This window comes from Empidonax traillii, unplaced genomic scaffold (assembly GCF_003031625.1).
Source record: "Empidonax traillii isolate 1590-97213 ecotype Southwest subspecies unplaced genomic scaffold, ASM303162v1 scaffold785:size696563, whole genome shotgun sequence".
In the NCBI taxonomy this organism is placed as follows: domain Eukaryota; kingdom Metazoa; phylum Chordata; class Aves; order Passeriformes; family Tyrannidae; genus Empidonax; species Empidonax traillii.
The window spans coordinates 5,398-31,299 of NW_020955978.1; the positions used below are offsets into that span (position 1 = coordinate 5,398).

Genomic DNA, 25,902 nt, shown 5'->3' on the forward strand with positions numbered 1-25,902 from the left:
GAAAAGGCTTCTTGGAAGAACCGTGCTGAAAATAGGAAGTTTCACAAGCTTTGCAGTGTGAAATTCTCCTCCCTTTTTAAAATCTCTGCGGCACTGCTGAAGCTTTGTCTTTTGACACACGTTTCCTTGGGGTTTGACATTGTTGAACACTGATCTCCAGTGTCTTTACTCTCTTCCGTAATCAAAGGCCAAAAATTTCACAGCACTGTGTCAAAGAAGGAGGATTTTAGAAGGATGCTTTTAGCATTACTTTGTAAGAAATTGCTTCTGCCCTTGTACATTTACACAGCTACTGAAGCCTTCCTGTCTTCAGGTTGTCATCTAGTGCTTCTCTAGAAGCTTTCCACTGAGAATAACATAAAAATCTAGGAAGCAATCAGAACTCTTGGGCAGCTGTGAACTGCCCTATGGCTATTGTACAACATCATTTTATAAAACTCTGATAATATCTGTTTACATAGCTCTAAAGCCACACATGAAAGCAAGAGGGAGTGCCATGTGTCATGCAGGGGAGGTGGGATGTCTGGCAACTGGATGGAAGTGATATTAGTACTCATCTTAGAATTAGCTTCCCTGGATGGCTTCCTATAGCCCTGGTCACTCTGCTGTTGGTGAAATTCATTGCCTGCCTTGGAGGGTTTACAATGCAGGTAAGCCAAGTCAGATGAGAGTCACCGCTGAAGTCCAGGGGAAGCAAAGGATGGGGGTAAAGGAAAGAGGGATTGCTTGGTTAGAGTTGTTTTGAGACCAGAAGAGAACAGAGGGTGTGGTAAACGGCAGGAACCTAAGTGTGGAGACCCAGGTGTCAAAGAGGTCAGAGGTAAACAGAGCTAGCAGGGCTTCAGATAAAGATTGTTATACTTTAGGCAGGGAAGGAAGAATTTTGCTCAGAGTCACACATACAGAAGGAGGGCAAAGTTACTCCCTTTGTGTAGAACTTTGAGGTGAGAGAGGACCAAATCACAGACATGCTGTTTGTTCATGGAAAGCAAAGCTGGCCAGGCTTTGCAATGAGTTCTCATCCTCAAACAATGGCCTTGTGAGATTAGCGATCCTTAGAAAGGGAACCACCAGCATGGGTCTGATTTCTTTATCTTCTGGGTGTTTGTCATGCTGTTAATTTATATGAACAAACTTAGCAAATAAAATTCACTCCACTGGTGGATCTTTTCCCAGGAATGAATATATTTGTTCTCAGGGTAGCTCCACCAGCTAAACAGGGACAGCTCCCTGCAGAAGTCATCACACTAAATCAGAATATCTCTCACATGGAAAGGCTTTTCTTTCAGAACGGCATGGAACAAAATGAGAAATAAATCCTCAATACTCAAATACACTGTGGGGCAGAGTTTGTATCTATGGCCCAGCAGTATTCCCACAAAGGAATGTCTGTGTTCAGCAACATCTGGCATGTGTTCATACGCGCTGGCTAGGCTGAAGTCAGCATGGGAGCTGTGGGGGCTCAGGACTCTCAATATTGAGGCCAGAGATTTTGCCAGGTTACCACAGTTACTGGAGAACAAAGTGGCCCTAAATAAGAGACCGGCACTGAAACACGGAGTGCAAAGCTCCCTTTAACCTGACAGGACACAGCTCTGTGTGCAGCAGCAGTGGTGCAGGTCCGAGGCAGGTGGGACTGATGTCTGAGATGAGACTCGCCACACCACACCTGAGATGTTTTACCTGGCAGACAGCTCTGTGTCAGGGCTAATTAGTGCAGCCTCCCTGTGCAACCACAGGAAAGAAATAGGCACTTTTCAGAAACAAGTCATCTGACTTATTTGAGATGACTTCTTTGGAATTCAACAAGTTGCAGGCTAAAATACCTGTGTCTCTTCTCTGACCTCAGACGCCTGCTCAGATGTAGGTATTTACATCGTAGCTACCTCTTTTCACCTGATGAATCCCTCTGTGTGCATCAAGGGCAGTCTATAAATTTAAAATTATTATTTCAAGCAGGTTGGCACAGTCAGGGTTGAGGAAGCGTTTCCCATCTACTAGGTTTTGCCTGACTACCTAAATGGAATTGGACCAGATTTCAGCTGTTAATGAGGCCTTACGCTATTTTAGTCTTTCAGCCCTCCTTTGTAGACAGTCTTTAAAGCTGTGTTCCATTAGAAAAGGACTAATGCTAAAAATGAAAGAAGCAAAAAACCATTTGGAAACAGTTGACCCGGGAAGGAAGAGAAACAGTGGTTGTTCGTAGCACTAGACAGAACTTAGAACTCGTCACTGATATGTATTGCTGCCTCTAACACAGCCCAATCACATGTGTGGGGTGCAGATTCATAGCATCCTGCTCTGAACTTCCCTGACTAACTCACGTGGAAATCCCAGCACGCCATGGCTGTGATGCCATTCACATCCACTCAGCTTTGCTTCTCTCCAAGAAATCAGATTAGAGGGTGGTGATGACAGCAGCCTGACGTGGCAGGAGGAGCTGAATAGAACACACAAGATTAACCAGAGCAATTTATTTGCCTCGCATGTGATGGGCTGTGTTTCTCCATCCACAGTTCTCCTCATCAGAGAGGGGTATGTGGTGCTCCAATCCTTTGCTCTAGGCAGGGAATGAGGAACTGTGAGGTCCTGTCTCTCCCCTCCACGGACGGAGAAGGAGCAGACTCTTTCTGCCTCATGATGTGAGATGGGTTTACAGGAACTGGGGGGAGACATACAGGGAAATTATCAAATACATCAAATTTACAGTCAGAAGACGGGGAGATAAGTGGCAGAATTTGCTGTCACCCAAGGCTTCATTACACCTGTTAGCACCCGGGAGAAGTTGGTGGGGGAAAATAACATATACACAAATTGCTCTGCTCCTCTGCTCTTACTCGGTCAGCTGCAGATCCCTCTGCACAAGGAACTGCAAGGAGAGTAGTGCTTTACCCCGATTTGCCTTGGAGCTTGATCATCCCAGGAGAGTTCAGGGAACTGATCTAAGATTTTTCAGCATCTTAGGGTTCTCCATCTTCATTCTCATGGCTACCTGTCTCTTCCCAGAGCTCCTGTCAGCTGTGCTGTCTCCCTCACCTGCTATCTGTACCAGTACTGAGTCAGAAATTCCCTGCTGCAGGGAATTTATGCTACATATAAGGGGAGACAAATGCTCACATTATAGCTCTACAGGCCCATGCACTGCACTAGGGTGCTGTAGAAATAACAGCAAAAACCAGAATATTAAACCCGCAAAATCAACCCAGTCCAACCAAACTGCTTTCAGGGGTTTCCGTGAGCTGCTCTGTCTATAAAGTCCGTGCCACAACCCAGATCTCTCTGCACAGCATGTGTTTCGCTGGTTGGTGAGCACCAGCTGTGTGTACGCTAAGCAGGAAGATCCCAAAAGCCGGCAGCCTTGCACACCCCCTCCTCCCAGCCTGCCACAGTGTATAAATACAGCCGCCCAGACCTTGTTTGTGCTGGAAGACAAGGCTCCCCGCAGACAATTTATTGCAGCCTTCCCAGGGTGGCCCCCTGCTCTGTTCACCCGGGGGGGAAGGTGTAATAAATTGCCTGCGGGGAGGCTTTGCTCCTCAGAGTCTCTTTAGAGATATGAGAAACTTCTGTCCAGTTGGAAGATTTACTTGTGTGAAAACCGACCTTTGCTTGAGGAAGGGAACTAATGGGGCTCTGCTACTTAGCACGCAGCTCTGAGCTAAGCCATCCATTACACACACATCTTAATAGCAGTCTGGCTCTTGAGTCCCATAACATTATTTCTGTTTTCTGCTTAACTAGGAATATATTTGTATAAGTGAGCCGTGTTGAGAGAAGGGGATAAGTTGTTTTTCCTTTCTGTTCAGCCACCCCAGGTGGAAGAAAAAGCAGCATTCTGAAAATCTGTTGTTTTGAGCCACATTTTGAACGTGTTGATGCTGGCAGCATTGTCTTGTCTAATTTTGGGAAGCATTTAGACAGCATGATAGGTACCACACAGAAATGATGGATGCTGTCAGTGTAGGATTTGTACCTAATTTGGATCAAGCAGCAACAGCTGTGTCAGTGCCTACACACAGCTACTCTGACTGGGTCAAAGTAACGCAGACATTGTTTCCATTTCCATTGCAATTTCTGTGATTGTACCTTACACCAGCGGGTGGGATGTTCTGTCATCAGTGGAGCAACAGAAAGGTCTGCTGTGAGTGAGGGGTCCCATCACCAGGACACTGAACAAGGGGTAGAGTCAGTGAGTAAGTAAAGCTTATACCACCTTTCGCAGCAAATCACACCTTTGTGTGCTGGTGACAGAACATGGAATGTATGGAGGGATTTCTATTCCTAAAATGGTCCAAAATCCTCCAATGAAAGATGTTCTCTAGATACTGAGAGATGGTGTTATGCCAGACAGTGCACCCAGAAAGTTACCTCTAATAGACAAGATGTGACTCTTGGCAAGGACCAAAGAGCAGAAAAGGGCTGTGCTGATGCTCAGGAGACTGAGGGACAATGCCCCAGGTGACTGAGGGAGAGGAGGGGAGGAGGGCAGCATGCTGCTGTGATCCAGTCGCTGTTCTCACCTCCTGCTTGGGACAGATGCTCACATCACTCCAAGCCAGAGGAGCTGCAGCAGTTTTTGTACAAAAATTAACACATCTTTTTGTACAAAAATGCACCTCTCTTGCAAGCCAAGCTAAACTCCATGGAGTATTGCAGGGATGGAGTGATTTGCAGACTATATTGAGCTGGGTTCTGGTTCCCCATGCGGGGCGGGGGCAGTGGACTGACTGCACTGAGGTCAGTGCCTTTGCTTGATGCTGTAACCAAACATCAGGAAGGAACATACCTGCATTTACCACCTTGATTCCTTCCCTTCTCTGTGTTGATGTTGGAGCACTTTGTAGTTTGTGAAGACTCCCAGGACATACAGCCTGGAAGACACAAAGAGAGTTGATCCCTATATATTCCAAAGTACATCCCTATGTATTTTTTACATGGAGAAGATGACGCATAGGAATGAGCCAAATATCCCCAAAACACATGGTTTTCCAGAGATTCAACGGGCCAACATCTTAGAAACACTAAGAAAAAAGGATTGGCAGTGGGTAAAGGAGCAGACAGCTTCATAGTACAGTACAGATGATGGAAAAGGGAACAGGCTCAGGTTAAACAATATTCACATCTTTTTATTTTGTTAGCAGCAATTCCCTGTATTTCTGGAATCACATTCACCTCCAGTTTTGAGGTTTCCCTGCAATGAAGTCAAAGTTGACACAGGCCTCTCTTGCTGACTCCTGTCCCCTGCATACTGATCCCATGGGCTGGGCAGGGGGGGGCCTCAGCATGGCACAGGCACGGGGAAAAGGACACAGCATCCAAACCAAAATGAATGCAGAAGGGGAGGTAAATGGAGCTTTTTAGCTGATTTTTATTCCTGACTGATTACTTAACAGGCCAACTACTTAGCATGAGCATTGTCTGCTTTAAGTGTCAGCACATAAAAGTGTGCACCCATGACTATTAGCGAACAGGGCTGGAACATAAAAGCTGCTGTGCAGCCTGTGCTGCTCAGAATACTCATTTAGCATGAGACACTGGATATAATGGCATCTGCATTTAGGTCCATTATACCAATGCATGTGATTTTTCTTTTCCTGGTTAGCAAATGGCCTCATATTTTTCAAATTGCCCTCTGAGGTTCAGAGTGACATGGTGAGGGATAACGAGCCATACTCCAGGATGGATGAGGCAGAAAAGGGGTGTTCTCCTTTACCCACTGCTTTGTAATAATGAAATAAGGGGCAGTCCACTGACAGAGCCACCAAGCTCTGCTGACAGAGCATCCCAACCAGACTGGAGTCAGCTAGCTGGAAAAGATGTGGATAGAAGTCTTTTGGACTAGCTGGTTCCCACCAGAGTCAAGCTTCACAAGAAGTAGGATGATATCACTGCCCCAGGACAGATATATACCTGAAGTAGATAAGATATCCATTTGCTGTGTTCATGTTTTGAAATATCGTTGTGTTGAAGACTACAGAGAAATATTTTTACCATTTGAGAGGTTCTGCTTGGAAGTAAACACATGAGCTCGTGCTCTTGAATGCTATGACAGTCTTACCTGCTCAGTCAGCATCTCAACTGCTCAGAGCCTGGTCCCTGCTGGGTGATAGATGGCCAAGTTCAGGCTGGTGGGATATGTCCAGGGCTGTGTGTTAGAGCCAAAGCTAAACAGTTTTTGTTTGAGTGTTTCTTTTGGTGTGTGGAAATTGGAAGTGCTGCTCCTTTCTGCTCTCACTGTTCACACACACATCCTACCAGCTCAGGTGCTTGACAGTCCTGAGGTCTCCCCTCCCCACCCCAAGGATGAAGCACTAGTGTTTCAAACCCCTTCCCAACACTGCTAAATTTGCCCATCTGCACACACACACGTGAGACCAGCAGCAGCAGTCAGGGATTCTCCATCTCCTGAAGAACCAGTAATCAAACTGGTGAGCCCTGGACCCAGTCGGGTATTTCTCTGAGCCACAAGTCAGAGGTGGGTGGGCCTGTGTGTTATGCAATGGAGAAGTTACAGTAATACCAGTTTCCCATCACCCAAGGAGCAGGAGTTTCCACAGGCACCACTGTGAGTCTGTGCTTGGCTGGTTACGATGGGAATTGCCATTCATCATGGCATGAGGGGGCTTAAGCTGTCTCAGAGCACGTTGTCAGTTAACCAACACTTAATAGAGAGCAATCTGATCAGTATGAGACACATCCTTGCAGCTAAAAAGCCTTAAATGTTTCAGATGCAGCAGCTTCTGAAGTCTTCCAAGACACCTTCTGCAGTACTCATTATTATTTCCCTGCTGTTGAGAGGGAGCAGCCAATGTAGGCACTTTGTGTTCATTAACCAGTGTAATATTCACTGGTCTATTTAATTAATGCTTAGAAAATGTACTTGATGAATTATAAGTTACTGGGCCAGGGGAGGGAGGGAGGGGGAACGCAGAAATAGATTAACGTTGGCTGATCTTTTAAACTTCCTCCAAAATTATTTCTTTGGTTTTTACACTCAGCAAGTCCCGTGGGGTGTCCCCCCTTCCTACACACAGCTAATTTCTCACAGGCACAGTTGCTGACTGTCAAGGAACCTCTTGTAGGAGCTGCTGAAGGCAAAGCTGTTTGCCGGGTGTATTGCAAGAGATGTGGGTAGTGGAGCAGAGGTGTTGGGCACGTTGTACTCTTTCTCTATCCAGCCCATCCATTATATCCTGGACACATCAGCTTCACACCACACGGAGGAATGATTATCTCAGGGGAGGCCTCAACAGAAATCTGAGAGTTGCCCCTCAAAACTGATGGGTTTGAGGCATGCATAAGAAAAGGTTCATAAGCCTAACAGGCAAAACAGACAGAAGGGGGCAGAGGAGGGAGTGGTGTTTTCTGAACACAGCACAACAGCCCAAGCAGCTAAGCGATTTTCAGAAGGTCACAAAGGAAACCTGTGTCCGGGCTGGGAATTTAACCCAGATTTTTGTGCTTTGTTCATTGCCTTAGCAGCTGGATGCTTCTGCCTGCCTTCTTTGTCACTGACGCTGGTCATTGTAGAGTGTTCCTTCACAGTATTTGGAAAAGGTGGTAAGAGGAGGAGATCTGACAGAGGTTCACCATCCGTGAGGGGAAAGAAAGTGTCTTTCCCCTTTATGTTGTTACAGATCCAACTGTGAATTTAGGAAAGTCTACTCCAGTTCGGGTTTTCTGAGCTTGCCACACAGAAAATCCCATAAGAGTTCCCTTTGCAAATCTATTTTCTTTAAAGTAGCACCAATTTCCTGGTGCACACGTTTTGCATTTGCCCGGGTGCATGTGTGAGAGAGCCAGTAGCTCCCCAGCTCGCTCTCCACCCTGGAGATCGCTTGAGAATTGGGTTTTCTTTGTGAGGATGAAGCGTCATGTGCAGGCTCTGTGCTCCGAGAGGCTCAATTTTGTACAGAAAATGATCTGTGGAGGTGTCCGTGTGGAAAGCCTCGGGAATGCTCCTTGCAGCCTTAAGAAATGCAATACTGCCCTCTAGTGATGGTGAGGATAGTCTAGTCTGAGCTGGTGAAATAAAAAGCGTTTTGGCTAACCTTCTTTGGGATTCAAAATGGAATAAATGTTCCTGTTTTCTTCTGACCTTGGAATTAAAGATCCTACCGTCACAACTCGGAGAGCACTGGTAGTGGTGATAAGCAGGGAAGGTTGTTCAAGAATCACAGAATGTGTAAAATTAACATTATTCTCCATGAATTCAGCAGATGGAAAGCCAGCTGCACTCACAGAGCAGATCTAGTAAGAAGGTTCCTTTTTTAATGCAAAATTTTTTTGCATTTCCAAAGCCAAGTATATCTTTATTTGGAAATAAAAAGAAAAAGGAGAGAGAGGCAGTTTCAAGGACAGGAGGTGAAACACTGTGGAAACCAGAAAAAAATAAGAAAAAGTCTAATCTTTGTGTTTCATCATCCATATATTCAGATGTTGTGAGTTTGGGGGTTGGGGGGTTAATTTTGGGGGGTTTTTTTGGTTGGCTAGTTGGGGTTTTTGGGGGGTTTTGATTCAAGTTTTATTTTTATTTCTTGTTTGAACTCTTCTGGATGGAGGAGAAGGAGAGATAATACAGAAGCCCTTCAGCAGATGAATAAAATGTTTCACTCTAGTAAGCAAGGAGTCAGTTCTGTCAGGAAATAGAGTATTTTGAGTACCCTTCAGAGGACACTCAGGAGCACTACAAAGCCTTAACCTTTGCCCCTAAGGAGGTTACATTTAAGACCCTTGCTTCTGCAAATAGCTCAGTGTGGACAATCCCTCCAGTGCTTGTGTGAAGCCCCAGGAGCATCCACGGGTCTCTCGGCTCGGCTCCCAGACAGCAGGGTCAGGGAATGAGGTTTCTCGGTAACTGGACCCCGCATGTCAGCCCAGATTCCTAAGGAATTTGGTTATTTTAAAGTCCCTGATGCAGACATCATTTCCCTGGCACCTTCCCCATTCTAATTGCCTCTGACAAGGCACGATAGAACTGGAATTTATGTAAGGAGCATCGCTGTCACTGCACTGCAACTTAAAGATCACTACAAAACAGCATAGGCAGACAGAGCGATTTATTTTTCCTTACTTAAGACACTCAGTGAATGCAAAATTCACCTCAATCATTCACCAAACCTAGCCAGCTTTCTCTTGTACTACAGGAACACACAGCACACCTGTATATAATGATCAGACATCAATGCTGACAGTTATCCTGAGCTTTTTTTCCCTCAGAAGTTCACAAGGCAGAATTAAGGGCTGGAGCCAGTTCAAGCTAGTGACAAAACTCTCACGCACAGAGTTCACTGCCAAAGGATCAGACCTTTCAGGCAAGCAGAACATGGAGTACTGAATAAATGCATACATACCGTGGACTTTCAACATAATTGTAAATATTTTGGGCAATCAGCCAATGCAAGGGAGTGGGGTTTTCTGGCACGGAGGGTTTGGGCTTTCTCCTGAGTTTTGAGTAGTATCAGCTCCAAAAAAAAGTAGATTATTATAATTTCCTTTCATCCCCAGCATTGCTACTCCTAGTAGTGGGGAATTGGGAAAGGTTAGTAACTATTGCTGGTTGCTCGCTCAGTGACCATAGCTACATAACGTAAAGAAGCCTTTATAAAATTTGCCTTATGCAGAGCAGAAGGCAACAGGAAAGGAACCCAGAAGTGCATTTCTGTCATTGAATATTTTACAAGGCGCAGGTTAACAGCACAGAAATGGATTGTTATTATAGGTGAAGGAGTGAAGCAGAAATGCCAAAATGTGATGGCGAACGAAGGGGAAGCTTACAGGTAAACAGAATAAAGGATTATTTTGAGCCTAAAAAACAAAACAAAGGGTTATTTAGAAACCAAATCATCCACTTGATGATTTAGTTCCTTTGGTATGGCTGGGGTGGTGGTGACTGATCACATCCTGGAGCATGCACAAGCCTCCTTCCCCACCCCAAAGCAAAGTGAAAGGAGTTCATTTTTAGTACACTCATCATGACTTGGTTGTCCATATTTTTCAATGTAATAAGTGCACTTCCATTTTTTTTTTGCCTTAGTTCTCCCTCATTCCTAACCCCTCTTGCTTTCCCTTTCAGGTTCTACATTGAAAGCATCTCCTATCTGAAGGACAATGCCACCATCGAGCTGTTCTTCTTGAACGCCAAGTCCTGCATCTACAAGGTAAGGACTCAGGGAGCTCTGTGGGGCATCGGCATGGGCTGAGACAACGGGGTCTGCATTTTCTGACCAAAAATTCACACCTGGATTTCGAGATACAACCTCTTCCTCCTCTTGCTCCTCCCAGCCTCCCTCACTCCTCTGCCTCCAGCCGCCCCAGTGCTTGGCAGCAGCTTCCCTGTCAGAGGGAAAAACACTCTGTGGAAAAACACTCCTGAAAGTAATTCTTGTGGCTAGCAGGAGGGAATTCGCGGTGCTAAAATTATAAACTGGCTTGTATTTAGAGAGAAAGGTCTGGCTTTGTGTTAAAAACCCGCTCTGGGGTCAGTGGATGTCGTGAGGGTTTCCCGCCCGGAGGGGGCGGCAGAGCGGCGTGGGCGCCATATGCTGGGCCGGGCGAGTTTGTGTGAGGGGGAAGAGCCCGTGAGAGGCAGAGAGGGAATATCCTGAATCTCCTTGGAAGGAGCCCACGAGGATCGTCGAGTCCAACTCCTGGTGCTCTCCGTGACGACCCCAAAAATCGCACCATGTGCGTGAAAACGTTGTCCAAAACGCATCTTGAAATCTGGCAGGCTTGACGCCACAACCACTCCCCCACGGAGCCTGTTCCAGTGTCCAACCACCCTCTGGGTGAAGAACCTCTTCCTGATATCCCACTAAACCTCCCCTGACGCAGCTTCATGCCATTGCCTCGGGTGCCGTCTCTGGTCATCAGAGTGAAGAGATCTGTGCCTGCCCTCATTTGGAAGCTGCAGACCACCATGAGGTCCCCCCTCAGGCTTCTCCAGGCTGAACGAGCCAAGTGACCCGAAGTTTGTGGGACAGCAGGAGTCTGTGGGTGTATGTGTGAGTGGGTTGAGGGTGCCTGTCGGTATGCACTGAAGATCACCTTTTACAGAAACAAGCCATGCACCGAGAAATATTTTTTTTTCTATCGGGAATAGCCCTCCCTGGTAGGCTACTGAAACACCAGCCTGCTGTCCCTGGCACTGTAGCTCAGAGATAAGGGCATTCTGGCACAGACTCCATGCAGAGCAGTGAAGCTGATCCCCCAGATACCACAAGCCAAACATACACATGAAAGGCCTGGGTGCAGAGAATCAGCCAGCCCCAGACCACGCAGAGGTGGAGATTGGCAGTCTGCAGACTTAGCCAGGTGGGCTGGACGTCTGGGGACTGGGAGAGGTTTTCCAGCAGCTGGGATTCCCTGGGAGGATCCCTCCTACCTCCCTGTGTGCTGGCAGAGGCCATTCCCGATGACTCACATCCATCTGCCAGGGAGGAAGCAGCAGGAAAAGACAACTGTAGTCAGGGAGCAATTTTATTGCTATCCCACAACTCAGCACGTTTGTGACCTGCTAAGCCAAATAGCTTACACCGAACCCAGAGCCTTGCTTAACGTGCCCTAAAATGTAGGGACTAGCTTTGCATCTTCTACAGTGCAGAGCAGAAGCCAGCAAATGCCTGTTTTCCTGTGCCCAGGAACCAGGCAGGGCTGCTGAGCTGAGCTGTGCAGCGCTTTGCTCTCTGGCAAGGCTGCAATTAGATGTGCTTAGTCAGCCCTCTTCAGCAACAAGCTCAGTGAGCATCACATTTTGGTTCCTGGGGAAAGTTCCTTTTTGAAGTATTGCCAGGAAAAGCTTACACTGTTGTTCTTTTTTTGGAAAAAGCATAATAAGAAGAAGAGGGGGAAAGAAATAAAGAAAAAAAAAAAGTGCCTACAGATCTAGGTTGGTCTATTTTAGTCTGACCTCTTCTGAAACAATTACTTTGCACATTCAAGCTGACTGTCATCTCTATGCACAAACAGCCCTGCTGAATGCCCCGTCTCCCATGAGGATCCTTCCCAATTTGACTTCCTGCCACAGCAAGCCATGCTGTCCTGTTAAAAAAGGCACTGAATTTGAAAGTTGGGTGCAAAGTGTCTGCTAAGACTCAGGGCAAGCACTCAGCCAGCATGCCTGGAGGACTCCTATAGCTGTAGAAAAGGGGATTCAGTGTTTAAGCACAGCCACTGCATCTTGTTCCTGCAGCTAGCAAGTGGTGTTGCATGCTCACAAACCTTGAAAGCTTCCTTGTTGCACCAAAAGTTTCCTTGCTGGACTTCTCATAAATACCTTCACCTCTGGTTCCGCTGCAGCCCAAAAAGACTATACTGTGTATGAAATAAGTGTAGTTCCTAATGTTTTGCTAGAACCTCAGACCTTCTCCCTGTTGATTCTCCAGACAGACATCCTCAAACATTCCCATACACAGAGCTGCTCGAGCTGGGAAAGAATAAAACTGAGGCCTGTTTAGTTTGGGGCTGCTGGTCACTGGGTTGCCAGCTGGCTCTGTGTTAGGGGCTGCACTCCTCTGGCTGTGCCCACCACTCCCTCTCAATCGCCCTGTTGTGTAATGAGACATTCACGAACCCACACATCCAAACCCTCGCACAGGACCAGCAAGGTACTGTTGCCCAGGAAGGCCAAGCCTTTTGTATGTTTGTACTACCAAATAAGACAGGGCTTGGCATCAGACGCTGTCCCTTGATCAGTCAGGCTGTTTAATTACTGGCACGTTCTGGCGGGGGCTCTGGAGTGTGCCAGCAAGCTCTGTCCCAGGCGTTGCTTTGACACCTGCACAAGGATGTGCACCTGTTCCCAGTAGGCAACACGTTGGTGGAAACCCCATCTGGGACTGGGGGAGGGAGCAGTAGTGTTTAGTCATGAGCTGTACTGCACCCATGTACCCTTGAGGCCAGAGAATGGGCTCTGGCCCATCTCATCTACTAGTATAGACTTGCCATAGCATCGGCACGTGGTTGCAGAGGCTGGTTTGTCCATGCCACGCCTGGTGCATCTAGATGGGAGGGAGACCAGGCTCCGGCTCTGCTCTGCATCGCCCCTTGCTGTGGGATGTGCCCACACAGCCTGCAGCCGAATCGACCTCTTGTACCCGCCGCTTCCCTTGGCACAAGGTTCATCCTTGGTGCAGGTGCTTGTGTGAGTCAGGCAGTTCAGCTGAAAGGGGAAAGGTGTGTTTATCGCCCGCAGCAGAGCTGCTCTTCGCTCCCCAAGGAGCTGTTATGAAAGGGGTGAAGAAATCACTTATTTTAAAAACCTGGCACTGGTGAAAGCCAAGCCAAGGACACCTGGATCTTACCCTGTGTTTTGTTCCCTTTGTTTTTGATTTTGCCAGAGACAAGCCAATGCAGCAATTGTGGCTTGCAAATGAGGTGTGGCTGTGACTTGGCTGGAGCGTGGATCACAGCAGTGATCTATATTTAGATCACTCATTTCTTGCCAGATGAAGTAAAACATTAAAAACAGAAGCTTAAATAAATACAACAGAAAAACCACCACGGGAGTGAGCTGAGCAGTGGCCCAGTTTACCGGGCCATCGTCACAGAAGACAATGTAGGAGTTCTGGTTGCAGAATAGAGACCTAAACAGTATCTCAGTAAAAGCCCACTAGCTTCCCAAAAGCAGAGACCAGAGATTCAGGAAGAGCAAACTTGGCCACAAGATTAATGCTCATACCATCCATCCCAAGCATCCTTGATGCCATGTCTGCATCCCAGGCATTCAGACAGAGCAGTGCCTGAACACCTTGGTTCTGTGACTGCCATCTCAAGCACAACAGAAGCATTCTGAGAGGCTTTGATGGGACCATCAGTGCCCTTCATGTGACCACGGTGTCCAAGCAAAACCCTGCAGGATTGCTTTCATCATGGGTGGGATCCTATAGAATGGAGCAGGGAAGATCTACCGAAAGATTTACTGTCACAGCTCATTCTCAAAGCATCCGCAGCCCCAGTGCTTGTGGGGATGAAAAGGGCCAAATCCAAAGCTCCCATCTTGCACAAGGGAATGTGGCTCTTTTTCCTTTGAGTTTACCCTGGGCAAGGGCCAGAGTTTGGGGGTGGCTTTGACACAACTTCAGTGAAGACAATTTTTTTTTCCTTGCTTTTGTGAGCCAAGGACAAAACTGTGTTACCTTGGAGCACAGGGGACATTTGAGGGCAAAAAAATGTATTCCCTAGGCTACCTTTCACTGAATCACACAAGAAAATAAAATTTACCCTGATCCTCACCCTTCCACCTGCTTTCTCATTACTCCTCCTTCATGCCATATTCAGTTATGCTTCATTTACCAAGCCATTACACCAAATATTTGGCTTTCTCCACATCTGAGTAGGCAGGTTCTCCCCCCCTTTAGTCTCCAGGAGCATAGGGAATGCTTTGAAGCCAGGGGAGAAGACTGGCACCACACACTTCGTTGTGCAGTAGGCAAGAGGAGATGTATGTCCTTCTTACAGCAGCTCAAACTCAACTCTCTTTTTCTTGTTTTCTTCACCTTTCAAGGAACTCATTGAGGTTGACAGTGAAGTGGTGTTTGAACTGGCTGCGTACATCCTGCAGGTAAGCACCCACCTTCTCTCACTTTGTGCTTCCTCATGTTGCATTAAATCTTTTGATTTGCCAGATCCACAACAGCTCTAGGGGTTCCCTCAATTGCAGGAGAAAGATGTCTTTACACAGTTTCTACCAAAATGGCTACAGAAGGCTCTCAAGCCATACCTCTCCATGCAGGGAGCAGATACTACTGCTCAACATTTTGCATACAGAAATGTGTATTATGTTTGCACCAACACAGATATCCAAGACCCTGGTGTACGATGTACAGGCAGAGAAAATCTAAATGATGAATGCAAATTCCTAGGTGAAATCCATATGCAATGGGTTCTTCTCCAGTGACTCTCCTTGCATTTGTTTTCCCAATGGGGTTTGGGCCTCCAATGAGCTCCATAAGCTTCTACATATGCAACTGTCTGTATTCTCCAACGTGGGCAGAATGGCTTAAAGGCTTTCCAAAATATTGTCTTTGGAAATTCCTCTCTTCAAGAAGAGGGAAAAGGGTCAGAGGGCAAATGACCAGCAGTGTTTGGTAAATATCTGGTTCCCAGAAAACAATCTTCTCAGGGTAACGAAGGTGGGTTATGCGAAAGTTCTCTTTTTTTAAGAGCATGACTGTGGGAGCACATCAGACATAATTGTCAGATGATCCTTGTTCCCGTCTCTTACAGTCCGATTTTTTCCCATCAGCCACGAAGCTGTGAGGAGCCATGTGAGCAGACAAGCCAGCTCATCAGAGTGCACTAATAAATAACAATGCACTGCAGTGCTAGAGCACTTGCCATGTTAAAGAAGCAATTAATGCACAGGGATTTGAACCTTCATTAAGATCGTTTTATGTAACAAAAGTGGAGCGAGAGAGTCAGGATGGGGGACTCAATTAACAGCACATTATAGAAACTGCATATTGGCTGTTGGGGGAATACACATCAAACAACAGGCCCATTGTGAGGAGCAGCAATGGGGTTTTGAATCTATTGTCTGCTCATCCTAATGAATAACTTACATGCTTAGTAATTGTACAGCCAGATCCAGAGTTCCTGCCATAACCCTTGTTGCTGGGATTGTTTCTTGCCACAAACACAGGATGTTACGTGTATTCCTGTAGTAGTTTGATGTGTAACTTAATGAAAACAGTCAAAACAAGCCACACCTCTGCTCTCTGTAACCATAAATTACTACAGCCCGTGTTTGTGACAGGATCCAAGTAAAACAAATGGGATCATACTGCATTTTGTTCTACTTCTCGCTGCAGCATTTAGGTCAAAGCACTGAAGTATGAAGAATACCCTACAAAATTGTTTTTTTGAATTTAGTATGCTCATCCCTCATCATGTGCAGGCCAGGGCATATCCTTTGGGCTTTGCTATGTGTTGAACTATCATCATGGCATGCTCGAGGACTCCTTCCAATGAACCAGAGAAGTGCTTGTCTGTCCTTCAGTTAACTCAGAGGAAAATGGGAAGATAGTAAAGATTTGTCAGCACTCAAGTGATTTAGTCTGCAGCCTTATTCCAAATTGTTTTATTACCAGAACAAATTAAAGTACCACCAAAGCTCTGAACTTTATCCCAGCCCCATGACTGAAACACCACTGGACGTGGGCTGACGTGTTTTGTGGGTAGATGCATGGATGTAAAGACAAAAGACCTGAATGCAAAACCAGTCCTCTTGGCAGTGGAAATTCCCTCATTGCCCAAATTACTTTCTTGCACTATGCCTTCCGTGTAGCTCGTGGCAAATGAGGTGCTTCAGCATGAATCATAGACAGTCATATTGTCTGTGGAAAATACAAAATGCATGTTGAATCTATTGAGGGCACTCACTAGATTCTGAGGGTTTGCTAGGTATGCTGTAAGACTCAGGTACGAATATAACTACTGGAGTGGAACATTATCCAGCCTTTTAACATCAGGCTGTAATGGTAATAAATAGAAATATCTAGATATACAAGCAAGGGAGCTAAATACTCCTCCAAACAGCCAGCAAGGAGTTAAAGAAACATATGTCTTGCATCCTCTTGAAAGCTGACAGTCAGCAAGCTTTTTGAAAGTGTAGGAACTAAAAGATGGCCAGAATACTTGTAAAAAAACTCAGAGGAATTGCAAAAAAAAAAAAGTCTCAGAAGCTGCAAGGCCACTGAGATTTCAGAGTTCTCCTAGTAATGTAACATCCACACCATCTCAAAAAAATTTAATTACTAGCATTACTTCCTGCGGCTTCTTGGGTATCCACTAGCAGAATGAGGAGTCATCTGGCCCTTTATTAGGCAAACCTTTTGTTTGTTAATCTGCCCAGCTCACTGCATGTATCATGGCACTTGACATGAGATACTGGTTCCAAAAAATACATGAGGAATCAATTACAACAGGAAATTGCTGCTAAATGAATTTTGCGAATGGAAAATCTTGAACAGCCGTTTTCTTCTCTTTTTTTTTTTTTTTTCAATTTTTAATTGTAGATTTTTTATTTTTCTTCCTTGTTTTACAGGAGGCAAAGGGAGATTTTTCAAGGTAGGTGAACTTAAAAGCTTTTGCCACTGTGTGCTGTGAGAATGAATCTGGTAAAATCACTGTGTGAGCCATGAGACTCAATTGTAGCTGTGTAGTGATTGCCTGTGTGAGCAATGGAACTCTGTGTGCATGGCTAACATAGACAGCGAGTTTCCTGATAAAATTTCTCCACCAAACACAGCCTTGGACCAGAGCATGCCTTGCAAACAGCGTTGTTTGTGATTTTGTTGTTGACAAATCTCATTATGTGCTCATGAAGCTCAGGAAACAGACTAGTCTTTGGAAGGAAATTGCTGAGGAAATGACTCTACGATCACCGTTATATCACAGATCCAGCCAGAAGCAACATTAAAATTCCATGACTAATTGATATTTCAGCTCAAATTTGGACAGAGTTCTCAAAATCACAATTTAGATAATTGGGTTTGTTGAACTTCCGCTGTCCCTTGGGCCAAACCTTCAGACTTACTGTAAGAAATCTGAAGAGGTGACTGTACTCAGTGTTTTAGAAGACTTGTTAATGAAATGCCCATGAATTATCATTTAAGTTGACAGTATCTGTCATTTACACATAAGTAGCAACCAAAGGTCAGGTGGTTGTTTGATGTCACTTGTAAGAAACATGAAAGTTCTTTGTTGTGAAGCTCAGGAGAACTGACTATGTTAAGTATTTCACATAGTCCATATATTAATTTTGCTGACCTGAACGTGAGTTCAGCTGGAGGACCACAATATCCACAAAAGTTAGTTTCAGAATGGGCAGTGGGTTGAATTGCCAGGTGAGCCTAAAGAGATGTCTTAATTTTGCCAGCACTGAGATACACTGAGAGAAGACTGTAATGATACGAGGCTGTGAATAACAGGCAGGATCCACCATCTGGTGGTCTGGGACTTCCAGCCAGCTAAAATTGAGACAAATCAGTGAGAAGGAACAATGCATTGCAGATATTGCCTGTCTGTCATGGAGTCTGAGCTGACAGAAGGTAACCTTTGCTAAAAGGAAGTTTAAGTTCTGCCATATCATTTCTCAAAACCGTAACTTGCAAAATCCTGACATTCATCTGACCATAGAAACAAAAGGCCAATCTTGCTTTGTTTTTCAGTTCCACTGAATAACTCAGCTATCAGAAGTGTTTATTTAGAGGGTACTGGAGTGCATGTGGCCCTTTGACTTTTCAATCTGGTTTTCAATGCACTGCCAAGTGCTCAGTCCAGAAGAGTTGGGCCAAGCAGAGTTTTGCCATCCAGACCTGTGATAAACCACATCTTCCACTGGTTTTGCTATGAAGAACAATATTTAATGTTTCTCAGAATATTTTGGACATGATAGGAACACGCTCAGAAAGTGTACATTTAGACACAGAATAGAGAGGAATCAGATAGCTCTGAGTAATAGGACTGAAAGTATTTTATCTTTGAGTATTCATTTCCACACCAGAAGTGGAAACAGCCAGTGGAAAGCACCCATCTGCTAAAATTTGTCTGATGTCCCTTTTATCAGAAGGAATGGTTGAGTTTATCGTAGGTCACAAAGAAATGAGGAATCCTCTCTGAGGGAACAGAAGATTCCTCAACCCATGGTGTTAACTGCTGCCTCCACATCAGTGTAGCAGTCATCACCATCACCAGCCCTGTTAAAACAGTTCTCTGTTCTTTCCACCTGTGGATCACAGTGGTTTGAAGTGGAAGGGGAAATCCTTACATCCAAGTCAGGCAGAGATAGGGTGTCATAACAACTTGTTGATACTTCCAGGGATCCTAATTTCAGAATGGGCTTTGATGACAAAGCAATCTGCCATACTAGTGCAGTTTAAAGCCTATTCTTGGACAAAGGTAGAAGAATGCCACCCTTACCCTCAGTGGTATGGAGGACTTGGCATCTCCAGCGATGTCTGTCCAGCAGCTCCCCTCTAATGTGCGCTGACATGGGTTTTATGTGCTGGGTGAGATCCAGGTGCTACTGAAGTCACCATGAGGTCGTTGTGGTCAAGATTCTGCCTGCTGAGACTTGTGGTTATCTTATCAGCAGTGTAAAATCTGGGAAATCAAGCCTGGGGTCAGCCAGAGGAACTGCAGATGAAGGCAAATGTTCTGACTTCTCTTAGGGATGAAGTTAGCTTCAGTGTTTGAAGTTAGTTGATGTTGAAATACTGTTTAAAGCAGAAGTGGCTGCTCTTGGAAACAGAGAAGCTTTGCAGTCTTGAATGTCTTGCTGCTGAGATTTAAGTGTTGTGCATGGCAGCATATGTTGTGTGAAGGTTGAACTTTTGAACTCCTGCTTTGTTTTTTAAGAAATAATTTAATTCTAAAGGGTTGCATGCTTGGAACACAGACTGCAGCTTTCCCACACCTGTCCCGTCTACTGCCACCGTCAGATTTATAGCCTGTGATCTGGCCCTGATCCAGAAAAGTACATAAGTACTGGCTCATTTGTAGCGATGGGAGAATTGCTGTTCCCCATGGGAGCCTTCCTGTGACTCACTGCAGATCACCTCAGGTGCTGGGACAAGTCAAAGCCAAACTGTCACAATTTCAGCTGCAGGTTGGTACTTGCCTGCAGTGGCCAGAGTGTGATTACCTCCAAATCCCACTGCAGCCAGGTGGAGTTGGGCCAGGACTCCTGAATGCAGTTACAAGTCTGCTATTTGGGCCTCATGGGAGCTCAAAAAACAGAATCAGTCTTACCAACTCCTAACAGTCAGCTTTCTATCTGTGAACTGATACATCTGCAACGACAGCAGCTCCACTGCTGTTTTTGAGGAAATCGTCCCATACCTCAGAATAATCACTGTGCGCATAGTACTCCTCTTTACTTTGAAAAGGGGCTCTTGTGCAATATCAAACACATTCTACATTCGTTCATAGGGCATCATCATGCATGAGACTGTTATCACTGATTCTTCTTACCTTGGGCATCACAATGACTCCCAGTATTTGGGAAGCCTGGAGAGCACACAGTCCAAGTCACCCTCATCTGTTTTGAGCTAAGATGCCACAGTAGCCCTGACATATCAGTTTATCATCTGTAGTGGGCAATTCCTCTAAGCCCTTTTCTATTTCTAATGGGTGTTTCATTTCAAAAACAAGCTCATCAGAAACCCTTGATGTCCTGAACGTGTTTATATCAACTGAGACAAGTATTTCTCAGAGTTTGCTCGGAGTGGCCTTGTCCATCTCTTAGTTGGTAAAGTTTTAGGCAGAGTGAGGTTTAAAATAAAAAGCTATTCCCCTTAAGAAGTTCCTAGTCCTCCACACTGAAGGAGTGGTTTTCACATTATTTAAGAGAATCCCCAAATGCTTCAGCCAACAAGACTTAAATAGACTTACATTTGGGCTGAGACATACCATTGAGTTTAAGACAGTCAGGTATCCCTGTTCAGCTGATTCTCGGGCTGAACAGGACACTTAAGATTGGATTTGCGCTTTTCAATATTAGCTGCAAACATTTTGACTTCAAAGGCAAAGAATCACTTGTATGAAGCTCCTAAACAAGCACCCTGCAGACTGGCCTAAAGGTTATTAGCTCAAGCTAATCTTGTTTCTAGCTGGAAGCTGAGTCACACTTGGTTGGCAGAGCATGGGCAGGACAAATTTCAGTTCCTTAGATGAACACAAATCCTACAGGCATGCAGGCCTACACAGAGGAATGAACCAGAGTGCCCTGGCTAATTTGGGGAGGTATAATAAAATAGCATATTGTTAAAATAACTGAGATTTTTTTTCCCCTAACTTAATCCTACCAGATTTAGAGTCCAGTCCTAAAATCTTTGGGAAACTGACACCAACTTTGGTTGTAAATCTTTGTAATCCAGTTCTTCAGCCTTAAACAGCATGTATGTCAAAGCAGCTGCAAATAACATATCCTGATCATTTGTCCCTCAGTTTGGGGTGGGGAAAGGAAAACCCCTGAGTGAAACAAAATCCGGAACCATTGCAGCCAGCTCCTCATTGCTAGATTTCTTCCAGTTAAGCAGGATGAGGCATTCCAAGTGAAGTCCAAGTATCTCCCAGCAACATATGAAAGAATAACAAGGGAGGAAAGCTAACAGCCAGTTTCCTGTTAAGCAGAATTTCACAACAATTTCAACGTTTGGGCAGATGGTAATCTAACATAGTTTCAGGCTTACTTTTCTTTCTGTGTAACCAAGTGACATTTAACCAATTAGAATGTATTAAAGGGTTACAAAACCCAGGCTGCATTCTTGCAGCCTAATGGAGAAGATCCTAAGCACTGTGCTTCAAACAGTGCCATCTAATCTGAGAATCTGAGACTCTGCATTTCCTCTTGCATTCTACAGAGTGAATTACCGTGCTGAGAAGAGTTGACAGCTTGAAGCTGTAGTTTTGTTTTGTTACAAATGCTGGGAAATGTATGGATTTCCTGAGACAGCTGCATATGTAATCTTGCTCAAAATTATTGCAGCTGGTTTGCAAAAATGTGTTTTTCACAAAATGCTATGAAATGGCTGGGTAGGCGTTTTGCCCCCATCTGTAGGTAAAAATAATGAGAGGTGGTTACTAATTTATTTGAAAAAGACTCATTAAACAGGCAAGTACCAGAACTAAAACCAGAACCAGGAGTTCCAATTTCTAGGTCCATTCTTCAGTCAGTCAACCTTACTTCTGGCTATCTATCTATCAGGGACCCATGCAAATGGCTTTCCCAGTTCAGTTTTCATACTGCTATTCAGTCTTTTAAATATTATCATTTCCACCATAGTGCAGGAATAAAGTGGTCCAGGGGACACAGAGAAAATGTGTTTGGAACCTTTCCCCAGCATATTAACAAATCTGTACCGAAAGCACCTTTCTGTATATATCAGCCCTGGAGGCTGGACACTTCTGAATGTAAAATAAATGCCGCAAAAGTGACCGGATTAAACAAACACTTTCTAAATACAGTAATAAAATAAACACACTGAGATATTTCACTAGAAAGAGCATGAAATGCAGTAAGTACAAAACCACTAGTGATCCTGTTGGAAACATTTTAAAAACTGAGGGGTTTGGTATTTTAAAAAGAGCAAAGTGACCTCATGGCCACTACTTCAAATGCAACCTGAGACATTTTTTTTTCCCTTTTTCTTGATTTGGCATCCTTTTAGGAGTCTAAATTCATTTGTCTTGAGATGAGTCTTGCCAGAAGACTTAGTGAATACATGGACCAGGGAATGAAATGTGTTTTTGCTCCTGGAAGTGATTACCCAAAATACATTTGGCACTTTGAGGCTGTGAGACACTACCTTTATGATATTTTCTAGGTACCGAATGGAAATGTTAATCCCACCCAACAGCATCACTAAGAATGTCTTTTTACCTGATTCTTAAAAGACTTTATCACAGTGCAAGCAAGCTTTGCACCTCACTGACAGAAAAGACAGAGCTGGCTAGTGTTAGCCCTTTCTTTTATGGGAGCCATTACTGACTCAGGCTTTTCCCAGACTCTCCAAGATTGTTTGTCACCTAATCTTGCCCTATTTGATAGCTTTCTGAGCTCAGAAAGTCCCTGTTTGGAAATTACTCCGTGCTTTCCCAGAAAAGTGTTGGAAATTTCTCAACTTCCTTCTATGAGCAGCCAGCCTCAAAAAATCACCACTTGAGGAGCAGTTCCTGCCACTTGAGCTTCGATTGTCCTGAGTTCTATTCTTTTTTTCCCCAGTTTCTTTGAAAATGTCAAAAAACCTGAGTAAGAGCTGAGTATGCACATGCTGTGGAGGAGACAGCTCTGGGCAGACCCAGAAAACTCTAAACAGCAGCAGCTTGTTTTCTGGGCTGTCAGTCACAGAGCAGAGCAGCCAGATCAGCAGATAACACAGAGCAGAGAGGCTTCTTGTTCAGACTTGTGCAGATATTTACCTGCCGTGGAAGAATAAATCTGAATAGTTGTTGAGCACTTGCACTTAGTCGGGAAGAGCTCTCTGATGGTCAAATGACCATGGGATTTTGGGCACGAGTGGGTGCTCAAACATTGTTTGTCCAAAGCCTTTTGGCTTGGCATATGAGGTGCTACTGAGTGGTTTTCAGTGTGTGTAGCACTGCAGTGGTTGCCTTAGTCAAATATTTCTTTTAAGTGTTGTTCTACACATCTTCACTCTGCAAAATTTGAACCTAATTGAGACTTGGACATCTCTCACAGATTTGTCTTGGCTAGAAGTTGTGGTCCTGTTTTAAAACTACTTAATTGATTGTCAGGGAACTACCATAATAATAAATGTCTGTAGACATGCCCAAAATGCCTGCTACGGGATTTATGTCAGTGGTTTACCCCTATGGCCCAACCTAGCAATTAACCTGCAGACTCCAATTAAGACAAACCCACCGAGGTCTCAGGCAGAGCCTGCTGCTGGGATGTGCAAATGGAGAAATGCTGTGGGAAGATTTTTACAACTGAAGCAGGATCACCGCTCTACAAGTCACCGTACAGATTGTCACAGTAAGAACAAAACCCAGGGTGTCCTGGAATGTCCAAGGGCTCCTTGAGTCTTTATAGATGTTAGGATGTCTGGTCTAAAGCTATAGAGGCCAAGACTGTCTACCTGTCTGCCTGGCTACCAGCCCCATGGGAGAAGCCAGAGGGCTGGGAAATCTGGAGGTCTGGAAGAAATGTCTCTCTCTGCAGCTCCAGGACGGCCACACTTTTGGGGAGGATAAAAGAAAGGGTAAAAGAAGGCAGAAAAAACTTCTACTAAAAAGTAAGCCAATAAACATGAATTCTTTGGCACTCCTCAGTGTCCTGTCTGGCCTTCTTGGCTGTGTATTTCTACAATTTTAAAAGTTAATAGCAGCAGTGCCTTCCTTCCCAAGCCTTTGAGGCTTTTTTTTTTTTTTTTTTTTTTAATGTGCACGCAATTCCTTGTGTGTTTAAAAGTGGGAAGGGAGGCATTTGGGGTTTGTAGGAGAAAATCCCACGGTTTCATTTCATCTGTGAGAATCTGCTTCCCATTTCACGAGCCCTCCCTGCTCTCTGCTGTGCAGTGATGCTGCTCCAGCTGGCCAGTGTGGCTACTGGAGGCTGCAGGGAGAAGAACGAGCGAGGTGATTGTGCCTGGTCCCGTGCAGAGCTTTATGCAGCAGGACAAATCCAAACTGGAGTCTTATCAGTGAAGATGTTGTACAAAGACCAGGCAAGAGGCTAAGAACAACCTGTGATGCTAAGAAAGCAAATCATTATTTCTTGCAGCAGTTTGTAATGCACTAAATAAAGATGTTTTATTGCAGCTGAAAGAATCACTTTCTCTTCTCTTCTCCTTGCTTTTTTTTCTGTATGTGAACATGTCTGTGGGACCCTGCTCAGTGACATGTGACATGGTGGCTTTTGTGTCCAGTCATTGGTAGGAAGTTCTTCAGCATAACCATCTGGGAGAGCTTCTCTCCAATTTTGATAATAGAGGGAAAAGTTAACCGGGCTGCCATAAAACAAATAAAGAGAGGAGCAAAAGGAAACCCCAGTGCCTTTTGTTAAGGAGGAACAGATGTACAGCCATAGCAGCCTGCCAGCTAGGTCAGGTCATATCAAATATTGTGTTTGTTTTCTTGTAGTCTGATCCTCCTTTTGAACTCTCTTTCAGCAATGAAGTTGTAAGGAATGAATTAAAGAAGCTGCCAGCCCTTCCGACACCGGCACTGAAGGAGCATCCTTCCCTCGCCTACTGGTAAAGTATCTCTCTGCTCAGCAGCTTTGCAGTGTCTTGGGAAGGACCTGGCCCTGGCAATAAGTGCTCTGAGAGTGGAAGTGGGGTGCAGGGATTCCTGCCTTCTAGCTCTGGGTTGCCACCGACTCACTGCATGAGTTAACACAAGTGGAACTACCATGCAGGGCCTCATTTTCCCCGTCTGCCCAATGTCTGGGTCAGAAAATTCACTGTAAACATGCAAGTGTCCTGATGAAATCAAGAGGCCTAATGTGCCATTTACTTTGTATCTGTGAAAGAGTTTTCCTGGCTGGAAATGTCATGTTTTGCACTGCTCTGTGTTATTTTGAGTGATTCAGTTTCATCTTGCAAATCCTCTCTGTGTGGCACAGATGAACTACAAGGGATATATTTTCTCCTTTTCTATGAACTAGGTGATGTTTGGAGGTGCTTGTTTGCTCTGTCTTTATTGCACTGGGAATTAAATCCAGAGTAGGAGCAGGATCACAATTAAATTTTATACACCCCACACATAGATTCTTTGTGCTACCCTGCATATCCCTTTTATCTGTGCAAATATGAAAGTATTTGGGGAAAGACTGTTCATTAAAAGGGAGATGCTTTCACTTGATTTTCTGCTTGCTGCTCTTTCATGTTTGCCTTTAAAGCATTAGGCTGCAAGCCTGGGGGGTGGAGAGAACTCCTTTATCTGCTACTCTCTTAATTTCTGCGTTTTGGTAAACCTGAGGATGGCAGGGGGGAAACAAAACAGTTCATAGGATATGATCTCAGTTCTTCCCTTTGCCAGGGAGGTCATCCACTTCTCCTAGCATGGCCACAATACTGGAATTAGCTGTAGCTCATGCCAAGCCATGGGCCAGCTAGTCTGTGAGGTCTCACACTCTGAGAACATCAGAGCATCAGAAGAGATTCAGAGTCCCCAGGTGAAATCAGGATCCCTAACACAAAAGCTGAGGATCATCACAGTGTCCTGGTGTTTCTCTCTAAGAACCAAATCCCGTCTTTGTGAAAAATTATAAATGTAGGCTGCCATTTCATTGAAGAAGAATGATCTTCCTCTTTGGAGCATCTCTTTTCTTTTTCCGAAAAACCACACAGATGGTGGCCTGGCTGACTGACAGGCTGGGAGCTCAAGCTAAAAGCCATCACGAGAGGAGTGGTGGGAACAAGGAGGCAGTGGCAG

The 25,902-nt window shown here is 44.9% G+C and overlaps 1 protein-coding gene across 1 annotated transcript in view; it reads left to right on the top strand.

Annotated features, from left to right (window-relative positions):
• Positions 1–25,902, top strand: part of FRMD4A (FERM domain containing 4A) — a gene marked incomplete at its 5' end in the record, with an annotated part of 95,226 nt that overhangs the window by 3,232 nt on the left and 66,092 nt on the right. The window contains 4 exons of the mRNA XM_027901462.1: positions 10,076–10,160; positions 14,504–14,560; positions 17,045–17,067; positions 24,636–24,719. Coding sequence (XP_027757263.1) covers positions 10,076–10,160; positions 14,504–14,560; positions 17,045–17,067; positions 24,636–24,719 — 249 coding nt within the window. The remainder of the gene's footprint in view (positions 1–10,075; positions 10,161–14,503; positions 14,561–17,044; positions 17,068–24,635; positions 24,720–25,902) is intronic.